The 20258-nt window shown below is 46.7% G+C and overlaps 2 protein-coding genes across 7 annotated transcripts in view; one reads left to right on the top strand and one right to left on the bottom strand.

Annotated features, from left to right (window-relative positions):
- CDK12 (cyclin dependent kinase 12) overlaps positions 1-1453 on the bottom strand; it is a 30345-nt gene extending 28892 nt beyond the window's left edge. For 2 of the 4 annotated variants that reach the window (XR_011136287.1, XM_009681084.2), the window contains exon 1: positions 39-1231. Coding sequence is in view for 3 of the 4 variants with exons in the window: in XM_009681084.2 (XP_009679379.2) it covers positions 39-1093 (1055 nt within the window). In the remaining variant the exon portion in view is untranslated. Of the gene's footprint in view, positions 1-38 lie in introns of all 4 variants that reach the window. The other 2 variants (XM_009681085.2, XM_009681083.2) reach the window with 2 other exon arrangements.
- Positions 1454-2060: 607 nt separating this feature from the next.
- MED1 (mediator complex subunit 1) lies at positions 2061-20003 on the top strand. Of its 3 annotated transcripts, XM_068919079.1 has the most exons (18): positions 2649-2751; positions 4487-4593; positions 5424-5502; positions 5966-6020; positions 6148-6280; positions 7063-7091; positions 7456-7527; positions 7835-7909; positions 8508-8581; positions 8986-9075; positions 9804-9915; positions 10239-10363; positions 10570-10688; positions 11273-11474; positions 11671-11766; positions 11874-11979; positions 13528-13668; positions 13846-20003. In XM_068919079.1, the coding sequence occupies exons 1-18, from the start codon at positions 2724-2726 to the stop codon at positions 16775-16777; spliced, it is 4575 nt and encodes a 1524-aa protein (XP_068775180.1). In that variant the 5' UTR covers positions 2649-2723; the 3' UTR covers positions 16778-20003. The 3 variants fall into 3 exon arrangements, with proteins under 3 accessions (XP_068775179.1, XP_068775180.1, XP_068775178.1); XM_068919078.1 differs by lacking the exon at positions 2649-2751 and adding an exon at positions 2061-2307 and having other exon boundaries at positions 13528-20003; XM_068919077.1 differs by having other exon boundaries at positions 13528-20003.
- Positions 20004-20258: the final 255 nt, after the last annotated feature.

The following is a 20258-nucleotide window of genomic DNA, read 5'->3' as shown; positions in this document are numbered from 1 at the left end:
ATCGCCCAGCCAACGAAGGCAACACAGAGGTCACGCACCTGGCTATCGGACTTCGGCTCACAGACCGCTTCGCAACAAAAGGGCTGCTCGAGCGCCTTCGGCCATACGGGCTGGGCGACCTCCCGCTGTACGACCCGCTTCCTCTCTCGTAGCTTGAGGAGCGCCTCCTGTTATAGGGACTTATAGACCTCTGTCTCCGGCTGTAAGGGCTGGGAGAGCGAGTGTTCGACTGGTAGGCCACAGGCTCCTTGTAGGGCGGGCTGATCGACTGCCTGCGTGATGAGCCGCCGGGGCTCTTCTTGTAAGAATCATAGTTACTGGATGTATGAGACCGGGGAGGGCTGATATCATACTCCTGGATGTAGGAGGCTCCTGAGGGGCTGTCATCCAATTTAGGGCTGTCAGACCATTTTCTGTGAGGACTTCTGGATTTCCGCTTCGGACTGTCAATTGTTTTATAACTTTTTGGAGCATCCCTTTTCCGGTGGCTTTTACTGCGCTCTTTGTGGCTGGACTTGAGTTCTCGATCCTTCCTGGATTTCTCCTTGTGCGCTTTGGCTGACCGAGACTCCTTGTTGCTACTCTTCGAAGACAGTGACTTGGGGTGCTCCTCGTTGTCATCGAGGAGTCTCTTGGAGGATCCTGATAGTCTGTCCTTGGTGGACCCTGACCTGCTAGATGCCTCCAGGCTCTTTTCTAACTTCCTCTCCTTCTCCGCCTGCTTGCTCTTCATCAGCTCACGAATGCGCTTGTGCTGGTGGTGCCGGTGCTTCTGTATCCTTTCGCTCCTGTCCGCTTTCCTTTCCTCGTTCTCCCTCCTGTCCAGCTTGAGGGCCACATCATCCGAGAAGGTATCCGAATCTGAACTGATGTCGTCGTACTCCACCAGCGGCTTGATCATTGCGCCCAAGGGTGCCGCAGTCTCTTGGGCTGCCAGCGGTGACTCCTTGGAGTGCCTGGACTTATGCCTCTTGTGCCTGGAGGCCAGCCGATGCCTCTCCTTGCTGTTCGAACTGCCGCTGCCAGGCGCGTGCTGCGAGGACCCCCCACCGCCCCCGTCCTTCTTGCCCCCATGTCTCTCCGGATTTGGCATTCCTCCTCCACTGTGCTTGAAAGAGGGGAGGGGGGGAATCCTCCAAAACCCCCAAACTTTAAACTCCCTCAGCACCCAGCTCCCTCCCCTCCCACCATTCAGAGCAGCGTCGCCCCCCGCCTCGGCCCTCCCTGCCGCCAACACCCCCCACCCCTTACATGGGGAGCGGGCCGGCGAGCTCGGCCCCGCGGCGGCAGAGGAGAAGGAGGAGGCGGAGGAGGAGGCGGAAGGGGGAACCGGCGGCGGAAGGGCACCGGCCTCACCGCCTCACCCGAGGGGCCCAGGCCCGGAGGGCAGCGCCGCCGCGGGGGCGCCCCGGGAAGGCGGGGCCTGGGCCCAAGATCCCTCCCTCCTTCCCCCTCCCGCCGCCTCAGCACCGGGCCCCGCCGCGCCGGCCCCTCGCCCCGCCGCCGAGGCGGAAGGCCGCCCCTCGCCGCCGCCGCCCCGCGCCGCCGCGTGCCCGGCCCGGCCCGGCTCGGCCCGCCGCGCCCCCCGCTCACTTCCCAAAGCGAAACGGCACCGCGTCCAAGGGGGGGGGGGGGGCGCCCGCCAAATCTCGCGAGAGCCCGCCGCCTCTCGCGAGAACGCCGCCGCCCTCCGCCCCGCCGCCGCTGCCGCCGATCCCGCGAGAGCTGCCGGAAGGGGCGGGGAGAGGGGGGGAGGGAAGGGAAGCGGGGCGCGTTCCTCCTCTCGCGAGAGTTCTGCCGATGACGCGCTCGCCGGCGTCGAATGAAACTTTATTGGGGCCCCGAGAGCGGACAACCCCCCTCCCCCCCCCCGGCCGCGCACTTTCAACAAAACTTTATAAGGGCGCGCGGGGCGGCCATGGCCGCCCCCTTTGCCTCAGGCGGCGGCCGCCCCGGGACACGGACCCGTTCTCGAAGCGCCGCGGCCCAGCCGCCCGCTGAGGGGGGAGGTGACCGGGCCTCAGCTCTGCCAGTGGCTCGGGGCCTGGGGGAGAAGTTTCACAGGGGGCTCAAAGTTCACGGAAACCCGCCCGAGCTCGGCTGGCGAACGCGGCGCTGCTCTGAGGCTCGCTCTGGGCTTTGCGCCTTCGCCCCTACGCGACCAGGCCGAACGCCGGGGGTTACGGCTCCGCCTCTCGGCAGCGCCGGCCGGGGGAAGATGCGGGCAAGGCGGCCGCCCCGCGGGCCCGGGGAGCCGGTGCACCGCCGCGGCCTGGCAGCGAGGCGGCCAGCTCCATCGTCCGGCAGGTAGAGCCTCACAGAGGGAGCCGTAAAGGCGGCTCGGCCGCGGCTGTGAGCGGGCTGCCGCTGGCCGCCGGGCCCTGCCGGGCTGCGGGAAGCCGGCGAACGCCGCCGCGCTGAAAGGGGAGGGCGGGGCTCCCGCGGGCCACGCCCCTTTCCCCCCTCCCGCTCTCGCGAGATCGCGGCGCGCGCGCCTCTTCCCTCCCCCTCCCCTGCTTTCCCGGCTCTCGCGAGAGGACGCGGCCGCCCTCTCGCGAGAGGGCGGGAGCGCCGCGCGCCGGCCCGCCCGCAGCGCAGCCGCGGCCGTTGGGATGGCGGCGGCCGCCGAGTGAGGCCGGCGCGGAGGGGCCCGGCCGCCGCCGCCCACCCGACGCGAGGCCGGTGCCGCGGCCCGCTCGGGGCCGCCCGTCCCCAGCCGCGCCATGAAGGCGGCGCCGGGCGGCGCTGAGGGTGAGTGCCGCCTGAGGGGCGCGGCCGAGGGCGCCGGGCCGGCCCTGTGAGGAGCCGCGGGGCCCGGCCGCCCGGCGAGGGGCTCCCGGTGTCTCCGCCCCGGGTTAGGCCGTAGGTGTCGTGTATCTCCCCCCCTCCCCCCCCCCGAGAGGTGGTACCGCGGCTGCGGCCCGCCGTGAGGGGCGAGGACCCCTCGGCCGGCGGCACCGCCCCGGGCTTTCCCCGCCGTAGTGCATGTAACGCACCCCTTGGGCCTCCCCGCGCCGGCTGCAGGGCTTGTTCCATTTTTGAAGGGTATAAGGGCAAACATCCAAGGGAAGCTCTGACTGCGCTGCACTCTGGCAAAAAAAATCCCCTTGTCCCTAGTGTAACTGAGAGGTATAAAGTGCCTGGAAACATCTGACAAACGTTTAGTTATGTTTTACACTGGGACTTGGTGGGGATCCCTGCTAATTCTGTGAACTGTACGCACGTCGATCATGAAAATGAGCTCTACAAAGTTTGCAGTGTTGCACAGCATGGCGGTTAGTAGCCTTTGTGTTTGCCTTGGACCCTGCAGTGCCAGTGAGAGATTTATTTTGGCAGTGATGTCCGTTGGGTTTTTCAAAGAATGCAACTGTAGAAAAAGCTGTCTCCTAGATAGCAAAAGAAATGTCAAATTATAACACTTTTGAAACTGTCTCTTTTTTTTTGTATGTGTTTTTTATTAGACATTGGGCAAAAATACACTATTCTAATTTGGATTTTTTTAGTTAATCTGCCTGATGATAGTTTTCTGCCCAGTCAGTGTCCCTGTCTCCCACCTCTCATCAGTTTATCTCATCAGGGAGATACTTTTCCTAACAGTGGAACTTTCTAAAATACAGGAAAACGAGCTTGTAAAACCATACCTAATAGAAGGAAGTTGGTGGGATATGACAAGCATTTTGTAAAGGTTGACTAGATTCCAGTCTGGTACTGAGCTGTGAACCACTCTTGAAGGCAGAGCAAAACAGGTCATCAATTGCTTTGTTAGATCACAGGATATAGAGCCGTACACTGGTTCCAGAACAGCACGAAGACACCAGTCCTTGGTCTCAGGCTAACAGAGGGTGGGTGAAAACGTGTCTGGTCAGAGAGTTTTCGACCCTCTGAAGCACTGGCAGTTGAATCAATTTAATTAAGGGTGTGAGAGATGAAGGGATCAGTGCAAATCTTTACAATGCAAGAAGTCGGAGGGTTAGAAGAGTATGAACAGTGAAGGTGAAGTCAGGAGATGAAAGCTTAACCTCTGTTCTTTAAAAGTTTGCTGATGCGATGTTTTCTACACTCTCTACTCCTTGTCCTCAAAAAGCTTCAGCACGTCTTTAAGCCATGCTGCTGTAAACCCAAACAGTGCTCTGACATATTACTGTCATACAGAACTTAGTCGTCTGGAACCGTTCATCTCATTCAGGGTCCATGCAGAATAGTAACTGGGCTTCTCCCAACGAGCCCTTAGACCTTTGATGATCATCTAGGTTTTAATAGTTATATCTATTAGTTATAATATTTTAATAGATACATCCTTAATGTCATATAACCTTGAAGTCTAGGTCCCAGTGATAAATCAGCAATAAGTAAGTTTTGTGAAATCATTTTTAGCTTGAAGATGGAAAGTGTTTTTGTTACAACTGCCTGCTTGTTGTATTTGTAAAACTTTAAATTTTATCTAGTTCTCTCTCTTCTGAATTTTCTCCTATGATTTGCCTTATAGAAGCAGAGAAGCTGAATAAGATGAGTTCGCTCTTAGAAAGACTTCATGCAAAGTTTAACCAAAACAGACCTTGGACAGAAACCATGAAGCTAGTCCGCCAAGTCATGGTGAGGATTGTTGGAATCTGAGCAGGAGAGTTTCAGGAGCATCTTTAGTAATGATTCTGTTGTTGGTTTGTTAGATCTCTTCAAAGCGCTTTGCTTTTTATCCAAGCCTCGACTTCCTGTTGGGCCACTGCGGTTGAGGCATGCCGGTTGTCTCGCCCAGCAGCGTGCAGGGGAGTGATGTGCATGTCCTGTCTGCCTGGAGTGCCTCTGCTTTCCCTGGTTGCAGCCTCCCGCTTTACAGCCTAATTGACAGGGGGCAGCTGTCAGTACAAATGCAGGAAGAGGGCCAAACTTAAGGTCTCTCACCACCGGTTCAAACCACAACTGTTCTGCCACTTGCTGTTTCGAGATGTTTTATTTTCTTAAGCAATTTACTCCTTTGTCCGTAGTGTTCAGAATTCAGTGTTGGCTTAGTTGAATGTGGTTTTGAAACATTAGTTTCTGGGTGGGGGAAGGTAGGAGCAGAAGGCAGGAGAGAGCTACATCAAAGGTTTCTGCATGTGTTGTTCTGAGATGTTAAAAGTTTGCCCGTCTAGGTATTTCTCTGTCTCCTCTTATATAACTCTCAGCTTATGCCTATTAAAAAGTTATTACAGTCTGTTCTTCCAGATGAGCGAGTTGCTTAAAGAACAAGTTGCCTGCCTTTGTTACCTGCTTTCAAAATGGATACTGTTGTTATTATAGGAATCGAAATGAGGATGTAATTTTGGGATGAAGTCTAATCTGCCTTTAATTACCTGAATAAAGCTTAGTTGACTGAGCAAAAATTGCAGTAATTCCCTCTCAGTGAGATATATATCAAAAGGTCATTTTTCTTCTCTCTGACTAAGGAAAAGCGAGTTGTGATGAACTCCGGGGGGCACCAACATCTGGTGAGCTGTTTGGAGACTTTGCAGAAGGCATTAAAAGGTTAGTACGTCTGTGCGTTCACTTTATGTACTGCTTAGCAATGGTACGCTGTGGAAATATTCCACGTCATAAAAGCAAGCAAGGTTCTTGCTAGCACGTATCTCTCTGCGTTCTTGGTGTATGTGTGCTCATGTTTACGTAAGCATGCTTACCTCTTATGGTTCAGTACCACTCAAGATTGCCTGTTATTTTTATTGTAAATACCCATACCTGAATTCCACTTGTCTGGAATGTGGAAGGAAATCCGTTCTCTCCTTGTATTCCTGAGGAGTGTTTGTTTTTCTCTTTAAAAATTGTTCTGCCTGAAGTTTGGGTGTTGATAATATGTATAGCTGCATGTGTGAAGGTATGAGAACACCTGGGAGTGGGTAAGTTGTTGAGATTGCTTTTAATGCTGCTGTCTCATTCCTGGAGGAATGTTGAATCATTTCACTAAGCCTTGCTTTTTGCTTTCTCCATCTAGTATCTTCTCTGCCTGCCATGACAGATCGTTTAGAGTCTATAGCTAGACAGAATGGGTAGGTTGTCTTCTTATTTTATGGCAAAGGCATTTCTTGTTTATCTGTACACATCGTAATCTCGCTGCTGGTTTGATTGTTTTTTGTGTGCATCTCATAGCAATTTTTGTTTTGTTTTGTATGTAAGCCTTGGATCTCACCTTAGTGCAAATGGCACTGAATGTTACATCACTTCAGACATGTTCTATGTGGAAGTCCAGTTAGATCCTACAGGGCTGCTGTGTGATGTCAAGGTGGCTCACCATGGAGAAAATCCTGTGGTATGTATTACTGAAAATGTGAGAGTGATACTTTTTTGTCTTTGGAACTGCTGTTTTGGTTCCCTTCTATATGAGCAGAGGAAATGGATTATACTGAACATTGGTCGAGGCCTAACAGTTTATTTTTACTGCTTGCTCTAGTGGAAATTAAAAACCTCCTTGGAGTAGTCTGTTCTTATGCTTTAATCTGATGATCAATGCAGTGCATGTGTGCAAGGACCATTTTGCTGAGGGGTCCCTCTTTTCTTCTGAGTGGCGTTATAAGTAGCAAAATTATTTAGGAAGTTACTTGTTTTTCTGGGAATTCCTTGAGAAAGGAGAGGGAAATTAATCTTATGAGGCTTAGCTCTGTGAATGGAAAACCCTAAAACCTGGAAGCATACAGCTAAGGTCCTGGAAGAAAATTGCTTTACTTCCCTCCCCCACATGTATGGGGGTTTGCACTTGCTTTTCACATTGACATAGCTGCTTTTCTGAAAATCAGGCCATTTTTATCACATCTGTATAAGATCAGAGGTTTTCAACCTAAGGCTTCACTATTTTAAAAATTTATTCCAAGTCATTCACTTAATAGGATATGATACTGTTTGGATTTCTCCCAGAGGAGGTTGTCAAGCAGAACTAGAACCATACCAGTGCATAGCTGTAAGCGTTGAGTTTCTTCTATCAAAAGCTGATGCTTAGAAATGTCACTGTCCTAATATTTTGCAGTCACGGTGCTGCCCAAAGGCTGAGATTACTACGTTTGACATTGATATAGTTCTATGTTCTTCCCTTTTCAGAGTTGTCCAGAACTGGTGCAACATCTGAGGTGAGTAGCAAGAGCGGTATTTTCAGATAGGTTTCTCTTTGCAGTATTCATCTGGTGCTATTTGATGCCTGGAAATGCAAAGCAGTTGATAGCTGTTCCTTCCCCACAAAGTCTGTATACTTCTCTGGGGGCTTTCTGGCATGCCACATTCAGACTCAGATCACGCGTGATACCTTGGAAGCCACAGTGCGATATGTGTCAGAAACATTAAAGCTGGATCATTTAAAGAACATATTTTCCTAGCTTTCTTGTAACAAAAGTCTATTTTTATGTGACTTCTTTTTTGCATTAATATAACTTTTAAAAATAAAACCTTATCTGCTATGAATATGAATTCATGTTACTTTTTTTCCCCTCCTTTTAGAGAGAAAAATTTTGATGAATTTTCTAAGCATCTAAGAGGGCTTGTGAACCTATATAAGTTGCCAGGAGACAAGTAAGTCTAGAATATGTGTTGTATTTATTTACATCCACACATATATAAAATTAAACCAGCTTTTAGTTCTTTGCTTAATTTTTCATTATGTGTGATCCTACTGACTTCACCACCACGACTTGTGTGCGCGTGCAGCGGGTAGGGAGGATTTAATTTGAAGTGCGAATGAGGAATGGAAAGTTAAAACTTCTAAATGCTCTATCTGATGGAAGGTATTGTAGCTTGTCAACCAGCAGTACAATAATTGGGTTTCATTGCATGATTCCTTATAATTTGTAACTTTTCTTATATTGTTGTTTTTTTCCAGCAAACTTAAAACTAAAATGTACTTAGCTCTGCAGTCCTTGGAGCTGGATCTCTCAAAAATGGCAGGGATGTATTGGTAAGAACATCTGTATGGCTTGTGGGGTTTTGTTGTTGATTTGTTTTTTCTTAATAGTGCTACATCATGTTCACTGGTTCTAAGCATAGGGAAGCATCCCTCTGCTGATGGCACATCAGTGCCTATATATTCTGACAGTACAGTATTGCTAAAGAAGCTCAGTGCTGAGGTTCCAGAGGCCTGTGCAAGCCAGGGAGTGATACAGAGTGATAGAACAAATGCTCAGAGCTTCCTGGAATTTACCAAGAATTTACCTTTTTAACTGCAGAATTCAATTACAAAAAATCTGAAAGGGAAAAAAAAACAGTTTGCTACGAGATAGATTAGTGGTGACAAGTTGTTCTACAGTAAGAAATTGAGAAACATTTGATCATCTTTTGCTGCTGTAGGTTCAGAGGCTAAGCCATCTGTGCTTTAAAAAGTAAAGTAGCTTCTGTTTTGCCCATTGCAGTATGGGGTTTAAAATCGCTACCTCTGTGTTTACTGGGCAGTGTGTGTGTGCGTGTTGAGCTAAAATCATAGACTGTCATCAGCCCATGAATTTTGGCTTCAACTATGGCTCTGACTTGTTACAGACCTGTGACTGCCTCTCTTGCAGGCAAGCCACCAATGCAAATCCCCTCGACAAGATTCTTCATGGCAGTGTTGGCTATCTCACCCCCAGGAGTGGAGGTATCTTTGATTTAACATTTTTTTAAAAAAAGGAAAACGAATACAGATTTTGTCTATAAAATTGACTTTGATCAGCGTTCCCTTTATGGATGGTAGTTTCACATCTAACTGATGCTAATAGTGGAAGATGCTAATCAAAGTAAAAGAGGTGGCTGAATATGTGCAAGTTCCTTATGAACCAGAAAGCCGGCTTTTATTTATGAAGCCGCACGTCACAGACATGGCCATCTCCTGTAAAATTACGATGTCTTTGACAGTGGCGAACAACTCTTTCGAGGTGCACTGGCAGCTCTGCCCAGTGTGTGCCTTGTTACATTGCGAATGTAATGTGGGTTACAGGGGTTAATAATAGTCGGGTTAACTTGTGTCACTAGGATGCTTATTTATAAGCCTCTCTCCCACAGGTCTCCTGATGAATCTCAAGTATTACGTCTCGCCGTATGATTTATTTGAAGAAGGCACTGGAGTCCCCATTGTTTTGCATGAGAATAATGGTAGGTCACCTTTAGAAGCTGCCGCGACTACTGCTTGGAGGAGAGTAGAAAGCAGGATTCCAGCAGTATAGCTCCCGTTCGCTGTCACCTCTAATACAGGAAAATCATACGTTGACTTACAGAGGTCACGAGTTTAAGAAGCCCATACGGAAATGCTGGCTCAGCTGATGACCCTCTTCTTGAACCTAGTGGCTATTCCAAAATTTGAAAGGGACTAGTATCAGTGGGCCTGGGTGACTCACCTTGCAGTTGAAGCCTTTTTGCCTTGGGGTGAATTTCATGGTTAGCATGGGATCTGTTTTATTGTGAGAATACTTGTGCCTGTGCCATCTTACTGAAGGATCAGCTTCCATGCGTGTATGTGACCATCTGTCATTTGCTAAAATGGCAAAACCAAACACCTATTAAAATGGAGGTTGCTCTGGAGAAAGGAGAGAGTGAAGTTGTCCAAAATCATTAATTGTTTTGCTTTGTAAAGAATATAATGCAAACTTGCAAATCTGTTTAAAACACATTTTTAAGAATTATGCAATGGGTCTACTGTGTAAGGGGAAAAAAAAACTAGGTAGTGTAACTGGTTTGATTGTAGTCCATTTACATGTTAGCAACAAACGCTGAAAACTGCTATATGGAGGAAGTAATATATTTCCACTAGTTCAGTTTAACTCATAAAGCTTGTGGTGTTTTTTCAGAAGTTTATGTTCTTTTTTTCTTGCTTCCCCTTGCAGTTCCTCGGTCTTTGGGTATGAATGTGTCAGTAACAGTTGAGGGAACCATGGCAATGTACAAACTTCCAATTGCACCATTGATTATGGGGTCTCATCCTGTTGACAGCAAAGGGTAAGAAACGGACGTATCTGCCAGGCCTTTCTCAGTGGCCTTGTTTCGGTGCAAATTCAGTATTCAGTTCTCTGTTCAAGTCAGAGCGGGGAGATGACTGCATGATGTTACAGCCTTATAAAGTGACTTTTATGCTATCTGTAAGCTGAGAAGCATGTATTTCAGGCATGTGCAATGCTTTTGATGAGTGTCTTTATTTTTCAGAAGGCATAAACAATCTGCTTGTAGTTGAGCAAACAGGAAAATGCATGTCCGGCACTCATAGCAGAAGCCAGAGTCATGTCCTGCACCTACTAAAGATTTGTATTAACTCAATATTTTAGGACTCCGTCTTTCACATCGATCACCAGTGCCAACAGTGTGGACTTGCCAGCTTGTTTCTTCTTGAAATTCCCACGACCCATTCCAGTATCTCGAGCTTTCATTCAGAAACTTCAGGGCTGCACAGGTGGGTTGCAGATCTGTCAGACAGATAACTTCCTAGGTTTTTGCTAATAAGCCGCTATTTATAAAGCGTGCCAGAAAAGGTACTCAGGGCTTTGTGCTCTCTTTTCAGTAAGAATTGGATAGGTTTCCTTTGCTAGGTGGTAACTCATTTCATGGCTCATCAGCTTGTTCCAGGTGCTATCAATCTATGCCATTTTGTTTCCTCAGGTATTCCACTATTTGACACATCACCAACATTTGTGCCCTTGTATGAGCTGATCACACAGTTTGAGTTATCCAAGGAGGCTGATCCTCTACCTTTAAACCACAATATGCGTTTCTATGCAGTAAGTATATTGTACAACCAGGCCGTTAGACTTGTAGATGAGCAGTTAGGAGGTTTTCACATGTTCCAGGATCATTCAAGTAGAAGCTATTATAAATAATGAGATTGTCCGCCTGGATGCGTGGAGCTATCAACTGAGACCTGGCTGCTGACTCTGCTGCGGTAGTGACAGCAGAGGTATGGAATGTAGCCTTGCCAGGTTTTGTCCCTTCCTCTAGCTCTGACTTTAATGTGTGACTGAATAAATCACATCACTCTGGGAGAAAACTTGGATCTTGTTTTAGTCGATGACAGATCTCCTGTTGACTTCAGAGGTTTTCTCTTTCCTCAAAAGAGATGCTAGTGAATACTGTTGGGGAAGTGAATGCTGTTTGGCAGTACTACTTCTGAGGAGCCTGAGTGCTGTTTTGCTTGTTCAGATCTGCTTGTCATTTGATAAAAGGAAAGTGTCTTCGTTACTTGTCATTTCCAGCCAGAAAGGTGACTTGGCACTGCTTGGATTTGGGGCCTGCTCTTTCCTTCCTAGATGTCTGTTTTTGCCTTGTATCCAGCATTAGTTGGAGTAAAGCAGGAATTGTTTGTCAGGCTCTTCCAGGACAGCAGCACTGTTACTTCCTGAACAAGGATGCTCCTCTCCCAGATGGAAGAAGTCTTCAAGGAACTCTGATTAGTAAAATCGCCTTCCAGCACCCTGGCCGGGTTCCTCTCATCCTCAATTTGATCAGACATCAGGTGGCTTACAACACACTGATTGGCAGCTGTGTCAAGCGAACAGTTTTAAAAGAAGGTGGGTGCTACATCAAGTGGAATAGAATGTGTAGTTGATGGGGAACCCCGGGTAATTTCCTCAGGTTTAGGAAAAAGAAATATGGGGCGGATACTGCTTTTCTCTTACCTTTTTTTCCTTCTATATGGGAGTATTGAGCATGTGCCTGTGGTTCGTTTCCTGTGAGTCTTAACTTAATAGTTCCCTTGTCTTCCAGATTCTCCTGGGATCCTGCAGTTTGAAGTTTGTCCTCTCTCTGACTCCTGTTTTAGTGTGTCCTTTCAGCACCCTGTGAACGACTCCCTAGTGTGTGGTAAGTAGACTCAGTAAAAGCATACGTGTAATTATGAAAATGATGGCAAGGATTTCTCCCCCTGTAAGCAGAATTTTGATCTCTTCCAAATGCCTCCTGTCTTTCAGTGGTAATGGATGTGCAAGATTCTACTCATGTGAACTGTAAGCTGTACAAAGGGCTGTCCGATGCTCTTATCTGTACAGATGATTTCATTGCCAAAGTTGTTCAAAGGTAAGCCGAATTTTTTTGTGCTGCCGTTCAGTGTTGGTTTATAAACCAAAATGCAGTAGGTCAGAAGTGTTGTTGTTGCTTGTACCAGGCCTACAATAGCGCTTCACCAAGCCTTTCATCCGGCAGAAAACTCAACGGGGGAGGAGAACTGGCATTGCAAAAACAGGCTCCAGAAGTACCCCAGAGGCAATATAATATCAGCTGAAATTAGTGCTTGACTATCTGGAAATTAGTAGTTTTTCCCATATTTAATGTAAGGGAAGGCCCTTATAAAACTGAATTAACAAATCAGGTTCTCTGTCTAACTATCCAGACAAGTGATTTCTATCCAGAACGTTTTTCAAATGAGTTGTGTCATTGTCCCCATTTCATAGCTAGAAAGAACTAAGGCCCAGGCAGATTGAATGGCACATTTGTGGTCGCTCAGCAGACCAGTGCCGGAATGAAAGAGGTGGTTTGGATCTTCTGAGTCTGTCTGGTGCCATGCCTGTGGGACCAGGTACTCAGGTTCGCTCTCCTTTCTGCTTTTTGAATTCTGAGAGAGAAGAAGTATTCAGTGTTTGAGAAAATTCTGGTGAGTACCATGGCATTAGTATGGCATACTTCCAGCATTCTTTGCTCGATGTACTCCAAAGCACACAGATGAACTCTGTGTCCGTCTCGTAAGTATCCTAGTGATTTTGGAGCTGTTCTTTGAGTGAATTTTCATAGTGATTCTTCAGAAGGGAGGCAAACTTGGAGCCCTACTGAAAAATCCATTTCAGGCTTTGAATCTTAACTACTTATTTTAAGCACGTGTCCGAGGTGCCTACCTTTTTATGCCTTCTCCTGTATTTGGTTGCTTTCAAAGTCTTGCAATGTGTAAAAGAACCCCCCTGCAGCTTGCCGTTTACACAGGCCTTTTGTCAAAATTCCTCAACACTAGCCGCCATTGTAAGCATTCAGAATACAACAGAATGTTAACAGTACACAACACAGACCTCTCGAGTGAGACTATGCGTTTTTCTTTCTTAACATAGTCTTGCTGACCTGGAGTAGGATGTGACATTATCACTGCATTTTTTCCACAAGGCTTCAGGAAATGAGGCTTGCCAAGCTTAGACCAAGGTGTTCCTTAGCAGAATCGGAGTAACAACCTAGACTGCATGTTTCCATCCTGTGCTTTAACTACAAGATCATCTTCTATCAGTTATTAATTGTTAGAGTCAATTGTTTGATTAATTCTCCCTGTATTTGTGACTACAAGGTAATCTGGAGAGACACTGTTGTCTCATGGCTAGATAAGCATGACAAGATAAGTATAGTATAAATACAAATAGAATAGCAGGGCTTTTACAGTGCCTGGACCTGTTGCTCTCTTGTGCCCAAGACCTGTAGCGTTTGTTTCAGTTGTTGTCATTTCATTTAGCTTTCCCTCCCCAAAATGGGAAATACTGTCCTCCCTCACTTGGCTGATGCTTTTCTGAGGAAGTTGTTAAAGCTGCTTGAGTGAACATTGCTTAGGGCAGCAAAATGCATGCTAAGTCCTTTGCGTCTTGTGTTTTGCAGATGTATGTCCATTCCTGTGACCATGAGAGCAATTCGTAGAAAAGCAGAAACGATTCAGGCAGACACACCAGCCTTGTCCCTCATTGCAGAGACAGTAGAAGATATGGTGAAGAAAAATCTTCCCCCAGCCAGCAGCCCAGGGTATGGCATGACCACAGGCAGCAACCCAATGAGTGGTACCACTACCCCAACAAACACTTTTCCTGGGGGGCCCATCACTACTTTGTTTAACATGAGCATAAGCATGAAAGAGAGGCATGACTCGGTGGGCCATGGGGAGGACTTCAGCAAAGTGTCTCAGAACCCTATTCTTACTAGTTTGTTGCAGATCACAGGGAATGTGGGGTCTACCCTTGGCTCAAGTCCAACCCCTCCCCATCACACACCACCACCAGTATCCTCACCAGCAAGCAACACCAAGAACCACCCCATGCTCATGAACCTTCTTAAAGAGAATCCCCCTCAGGATTTCTCCACTCTGTATGGGAGCAGCCCTCTCGAAAGGCAGAACTCTTCCTCTGGCTCCCCCAGAATGGAAATGGGCCCTGGGGGGAATAAGCAAAAGAAAAAAAAATCCCGCATCCCGACAGACAAGCCCAAGCATCAGACTGAGGATGATTTCCAGAGGGAGCTCTTTTCAATGGATGTTGACTCCCAGAATCCTATTTTTGATGTCAACATGACTGCAGATACCCTGGACACCCCTCACATTACTCCAGCACCTAGCCAATGCAGCACTCCTCCTACTACATACCCACAGCCTATACCTCACTCGCAGCCCAGTATTCAGAGAATGGTTCGACTTTCTAGTTCGGACAGCATTGGAGCCGATGTTACTGATATCCTTTCGGATATAGCAGAGGAGGCTTCCAAGCTACCCACCACTAATGAGGACTGTCCACCCATTGGTACTCCAGTAAGAGACTCTTCTAGTTCAGGACATTCACAAAGTGCCCTCTTTGACCCAGATGTTTTTCAGACGAACAATAGCGAGAACCCATACACAGATCCAGCAGACCTGATAGCAGATGCTGCTGTGAGCCCCAACAGCGATTCTTCAAACCATTTTTTTCCAGATGGAGTAGATTTCAATCCTGACTTGTTGAACAGTCAGAGTCAAAGTGGCTTTGGGGAGGAGTACTTTGATGAGAGTAGTCAGAGTGGAGACACTGATGATTTCAAGGGCTATGCATCCCAGGCCCTAAGTACGTTGGGGGTGCAAGTGTTAGGGGGTGATGGGGGAGAAAATAAATTTAAGGGGAGCAATCAGTCTGATACAGTGGATTTTAGTATTATTGCAGCTGCAAGCAAAGCACTGGGGTCCTCTGACATCATGGAGCATCACAGTGGAGGTCAGAGCCCTTTACTAAATACAGGGGATTTGGGAAAAGAGAAGTCTCAGAAACGGGTAAAGGAAAGCAATGGTTCTGGAAGTAACATGGCCGGCCCTGGGCTAGACGGGAAGCCAGGGAAGCGCAGCCGGACTCCATCCAGTGATGGCAAAAGTAAAGAGAAACTTCCAAAGCGGAAGAAGCAGGAAACAGATGGTAAATCTCCATCTCATAGTTCATCAAACAGGCCTTTCACCCCACCTGCAAGCACAGGGGGGTCCAAATCTCCTGGGAGTTCAGGCAGATCTCAGACTCCTCCTGGTGTAGCTACTCCTCCTATTCCAAAAATCACAATTCAGATTCCAAAAGGAACAGTGACTGTTGGCAAACCATCTTCGCATGGCCAGTATACAAGCAGTGGCTCTGTCACCTCCTCCAGCAGCAAAAGCCATCATAGCCATTCCTCCTCCTCCTCCTCTTCCTCCTCCTCTTCAACCTCAGGCAAAATTAAAAGCAGCAAATCAGAAGGGTCTTCTGGCTCCAAGATGAGCAGCAGCCTCTACTCGAGCCAAGGTGGCTCGAGTTCAGGCCAGTCCAAAAGCTCAGCTCAGTCTGTGGGAAAGCCTGGATCCTCCCCCATCACCAAACATGGCCTCAGCAGCGGTTCTGGAAGTACCAAGATGAAACCTCAAGGAAAGCCGTCATCCCTTATGAACCCTTCCATGAGCAAACCAAACATCTCTCCCTCTCATTCTAGACCCTCAGGAGGTTCTGACAAGCTTGCTTCTCCCATGAAACCTGTTCCGGGTACTCCCCCGTCATCTAAAGCAAAGTCACCTATAAGTTCAGGTTCTGGAGGCTCCCATATGTCTGGGACTGGGTCAAGCTCAAGTATGAAATCCTCTTCAGGAATGGGATCCTCTGGGTCTATGTCTCAGAAACCACCTCCTTCATCAAACTCTTCTGCAGCATCTTCATCTTCCTTTTCATCTAGTGGGTCTTCCATGTCTTCATCCCAAAACCAGCATGGAAGTTCCAAAGGCAAGTCTCCTAGCAGAAACAAGAAGCCATCTCTGACTGCAGTCATAGACAAACTTAAACATGGGGTTGTCACTAGCGGGCCTGGTGGGGAAGACCCAATGGATGGACAAATGGGGCCGAGTTCCAATTCCTCAAGCCATACTATGTCCTCCAAACACAATATGTCTGGAGGTGAGTTCCAGGGCAAACGTGAGAAGAGTGACAAAGAGAAATCTAAAGTCTCTGTTTCTGGAGGATCTGTTGACTCTTCCAAGAAGACTTCAGATTCCAAAAATGTTGGAAGCACTGGAGTGGCCAAAATTATCATCAGCAAGCATGATGGTGGCTCTCCTAGTATTAAAGCCAAAGTAACTTTGCAGAAACCTGGGGAAGGAGGTGGGGATAGCTTAAGGCCTCAAATGGCTTCTTCCAAAAGCTATGGATCCCCTCTCATCAGTGGGTCTACTCCAAAACATGAACGCTGCTCTCCCAGCCACAGTAAGTCACCAGCATACACTCCCCAAAACATAGACAGTGAAAGTGAGTCGGGCTCTTCCATAGCGGAGAAATCCTATCAGAACAGCCCCAGCTCTGATGATGGCATTAGGCCTTTGCCTGAGTATAGCTCAGAAAAACATAAGAAGCACAAAAAAGAGAAGAAAAAAGTGAAAGACAAAGACAGGGACAGAGATCGGGATCGTGATAAAGACAGAGACAAGAAGAAATCTCACAGCATTAAGCCGGAGAGCTGGTCTAAATCCCCAATTTCAGCTGACCAGCCTCTCTCCATGACAAGCAGTGCTATCATTTCGGCTGAGCGACCATCCCGGGCTAGCCCTGAGTTTTTGATTGGGGAAGAAGACGACGACCTCATGGATGTTGCTCTAATTGGCAATTAATTTTCTTAACATCTTTAAAAGATGAGCTGTGCACAGGACCTGCAGAGTCTAGAGATGGAAAGAAAAGAACCATTCATTGCATACCTGCCACACTGATTTTTAAGAGGCGTGTTTTAAGAGAAAAAAGTATTTCTAAGGTTCTCAAAAGCCTGAACAGAACACATCTGAGTGCCGACCTCTGGCTGTGGCCAGCAGCTCCATATGGCAAGCCAGGTTCCTGACTGTGGCCTTGGTCCTGCGGACACTTACACTCATTCTTAATTTAGAAGTGTTAATAGTCCCGTTAAAAATAACGGGCGTAAAGCTAAGTATGCGTGTAAGTGTGTGAGCAGACCCCAGACTAGTGCAAACAGAAACATAGGCTATTCTGGGAGAATCTGACTTCCTCTGCCCCCTCTTCCCCTTCAGAATAAGTTGATCTTGTTTTTAGGAAGTTTTAAGCTAATTATTTTAGGGCATGTTTTGGGGTTGGGTTTTATTATTTTTATAAGGGTGGTTGGAGGAAACTGCTTTTTAATTGTTTTTATTTTTGTGGCATTTCTTCATTCAGTGCCTGATTCGGAGCGGTGCTGAGGAACTTCATCTTCCTCTGATGGGGCCGCTCCGCAAAATCAGGCACTGTGTTCTGATGTATATCAGCATTTTATTCCAGGTCAAAGTGATGAAGGATAACTGTCTAATGTTTGACTTTCCTTTCATTTTAGCTATTTCAGCTATTTACTTATGTCCGTATATGAATGCCTTGTGCTGCTTGTTTTCACACAGTCTCTGTTCTAACTGTATGATGCAGGGCCCAAAGGGACATGGCAATTTGGGTAGAACCTATGGTTTTGGAAAGCTCTGCACACGTGCAGCCACTGTAGCTTTGGTGAAGTTGGTAAAATTCCAACATGCATTGGAGCAAAACTAAATTTAAAAAGGGATACCACTGTCTTAATCTGAGCGTTGCTTCCTTGAAAGCCTAGCAAACAGAATTTCCCCAGAATTCCCTGATGCTGCGTTTGTAAAGAGACAGATTTTATAAGCCGCACACAAGACCCAATTCTGCAAGCACTTTAAAAGTATGCTTAATTTATCTGCTATGAATACCTTCATTAATATTGATAGGACAGCTAGTGTGCACTCATGGCTAAAAAACAGCCTTGTTTTCTCAATCTTGTTTCTGTTGCTGAAGTGCTTACAGTTTGGGTTGGTTTTTTTTTTTTTTTTTTGCTTTTAACTTGCAGCACACTTCTCAAATAGTAATTCTGGTAATGCACACAAGCATTCCCTTCTTTCTCTGAGAGGTGTTAGCCTAGCAGCGTGAGTCATTCATGTCCTGGTGTTAGTGTGCACTTACACTGCTGGAAAAACAGACCCTAACTGGTTCATCTGGATAAAGATTGCAGCAGAAGCAATGTTTTCCTTAAATGATGGATTTTCCTCTTTTGGCTGGAATTTAGAGCATGATTCTGCTATCCTCTATGGTCTTATCTTGGTCCCTGAAAGGAAAGAGACTGAGGAGGAAGGTGTTTTATTTTTAAAAGCAATTAAAGCTGTTTTGCCTGAGAGGAAAAGTGGGAAATCAAGAAAGCGTTATGCGAACGCATCTCCTTTTTGAGTTTTGTACTGGGTGGAATCCTGCTCCCGTTGAGTTTTGACGTTGACTCCTGGAGGCCAGGATTTCACCCGTGGGGAAGAGATTATACTTCACCTATGTGGTCTGAAAAGATGTCCAGGCTTTAAGTTTCCTTTAAACCACAGAAATTTCCAGTCATGCTTACAGTCTGACCCCAGTAATACTCCAGGCAAGCAGTTTCTTCTCTGGCTCATTCAAAGCCATAGCAAGGCAGATATCTTTTCAGCAACTGTTCAACTGATTGTAGGGATTTTTCACCCCTTCCTCCTGTCTTCAGCTTAATTCCAGGGTTCCTGTACAGTGCAGGAGCCACTAATTTCTCCAAATCCACCCCAAAGGTTGGGGAGCTCCCCATTCTTGTATTTTCCAACCTTCATCCTTTGCTCCTAGTGGCCTGCATACAGTAGCTTCCCTCTCACAAATGTTCCCACCTTCCTGTGCTGAGATGATAGAAAAGTAGTAAATAAAGTCTAAACCTGGAGCAAATGACATTATCTTATGCAGCATCAGAATCGTATGACTGTGGGGTGTCTATGAAGAGGATGTAAGAAATACAACACCAGATGACTTTATCTTGAGACCCTGCTACAGCGGCTGCATCTCGGAAATAATACCTGTTCAGACTCCCAACAGGTTGTCATCTGTTTTAATTCTGTCCCTCTCATTTTAAGTTGCTTTGTTTTAAAAGAGCCCTTTGAACTGTTCTGGATTGTGTGAAGGTATAAACAGCCTTCAAAAGTAGCACTCTTACAAAGTTGAATCAGGACTGGGGATTTCAAGGAATGGTTTGCTGGATACTTGTCATTAATTGGAGTGATGTTTTACCAATATGAAACATACAGTGAGAGTTAAAAAATACTGTTCAGCTTCATAATTAACATATAAATGCATTTTAAATGAAAGAGCTGAACATGTTTCCTTCTCTGCTTGCCCAAGACCAAAGTTCAACATTCTAAATTTCTCCTGCAAAAGGTGGGCATCACGAACACCTACAGAAGTACAGGGAACAAAGTCTCATCCTCTCTAAGCCTCTGTGACACCAAGTGCTGCAAGAGAAACTGAGTCCTGAACTGTGGTCATAGCAGGTAATAAGCTTTTTGATCCATTTTGATGCACTGTACCCTTTCCCCTTTGTACCCCATTCCTTTTCTATCATGTGAGAAAAAGATATACCAGTCAGGCAACAGTTGCATGATGCTTCTATTGCATTGATTAGAGATGAGGTACACCTGTCAATATTACACAGACATTTTACCTGTAAATGCTTGGTCTCTTACAAATGTTTTATTTTTAAAATATTTTTGCTTATTCTCTACAATATTTTACATCTTTCAGTATTGGAAAGATAAACGTGTAAACAAAATAAAAGCCAAACCTTTTAATCTCAGGTAGAGAAATTGAGATTAAAAGAAAATGGTTCTTTCCTAAATGGTCATTATGTAAATATGTGTCTTGAAATTTGCTTTTTTTGTGGGCAACTGTGTAAATAATTCTGGCTACTTTTTCATTCTTTTTTGATGTAGAGTGTACTTTCAACTTTTTTGGAAATAATGCAAAGAACATGTTTATTTACATGCAAATAAATCTCTTTGGTAAAGAGGTCTCATATTTGCTGGAAACCGTTCTGCTTCCCTAGAGCCGACTTTCTGTACAGCTGTTTAAGGTGGTACACTTAGGGGTAGACATTTCAGAAATCAAAATAGGCTGTCATCAGTCACACCAGGCCTTTGATCTGAGCTCATAGGAAAGCGAAATTCAACCAGGGAATCGCGTGTGCATTCCTGACGGTTTGCAGCCCCGGTGGGCCGGGAGCCGCGCCCGCCCGGCGCCTAGGAGCGGCCGGGGCTTGCCGAGGGTCGGTCT

The sequence above is a fragment of the Struthio camelus genome, chromosome 25 (assembly GCF_040807025.1).
Source record: "Struthio camelus isolate bStrCam1 chromosome 25, bStrCam1.hap1, whole genome shotgun sequence".
NCBI lineage: Eukaryota > Metazoa > Chordata > Aves > Struthioniformes > Struthionidae > Struthio > Struthio camelus.
This window is presented reverse-complemented; position numbering and strand designations above follow the sequence as displayed.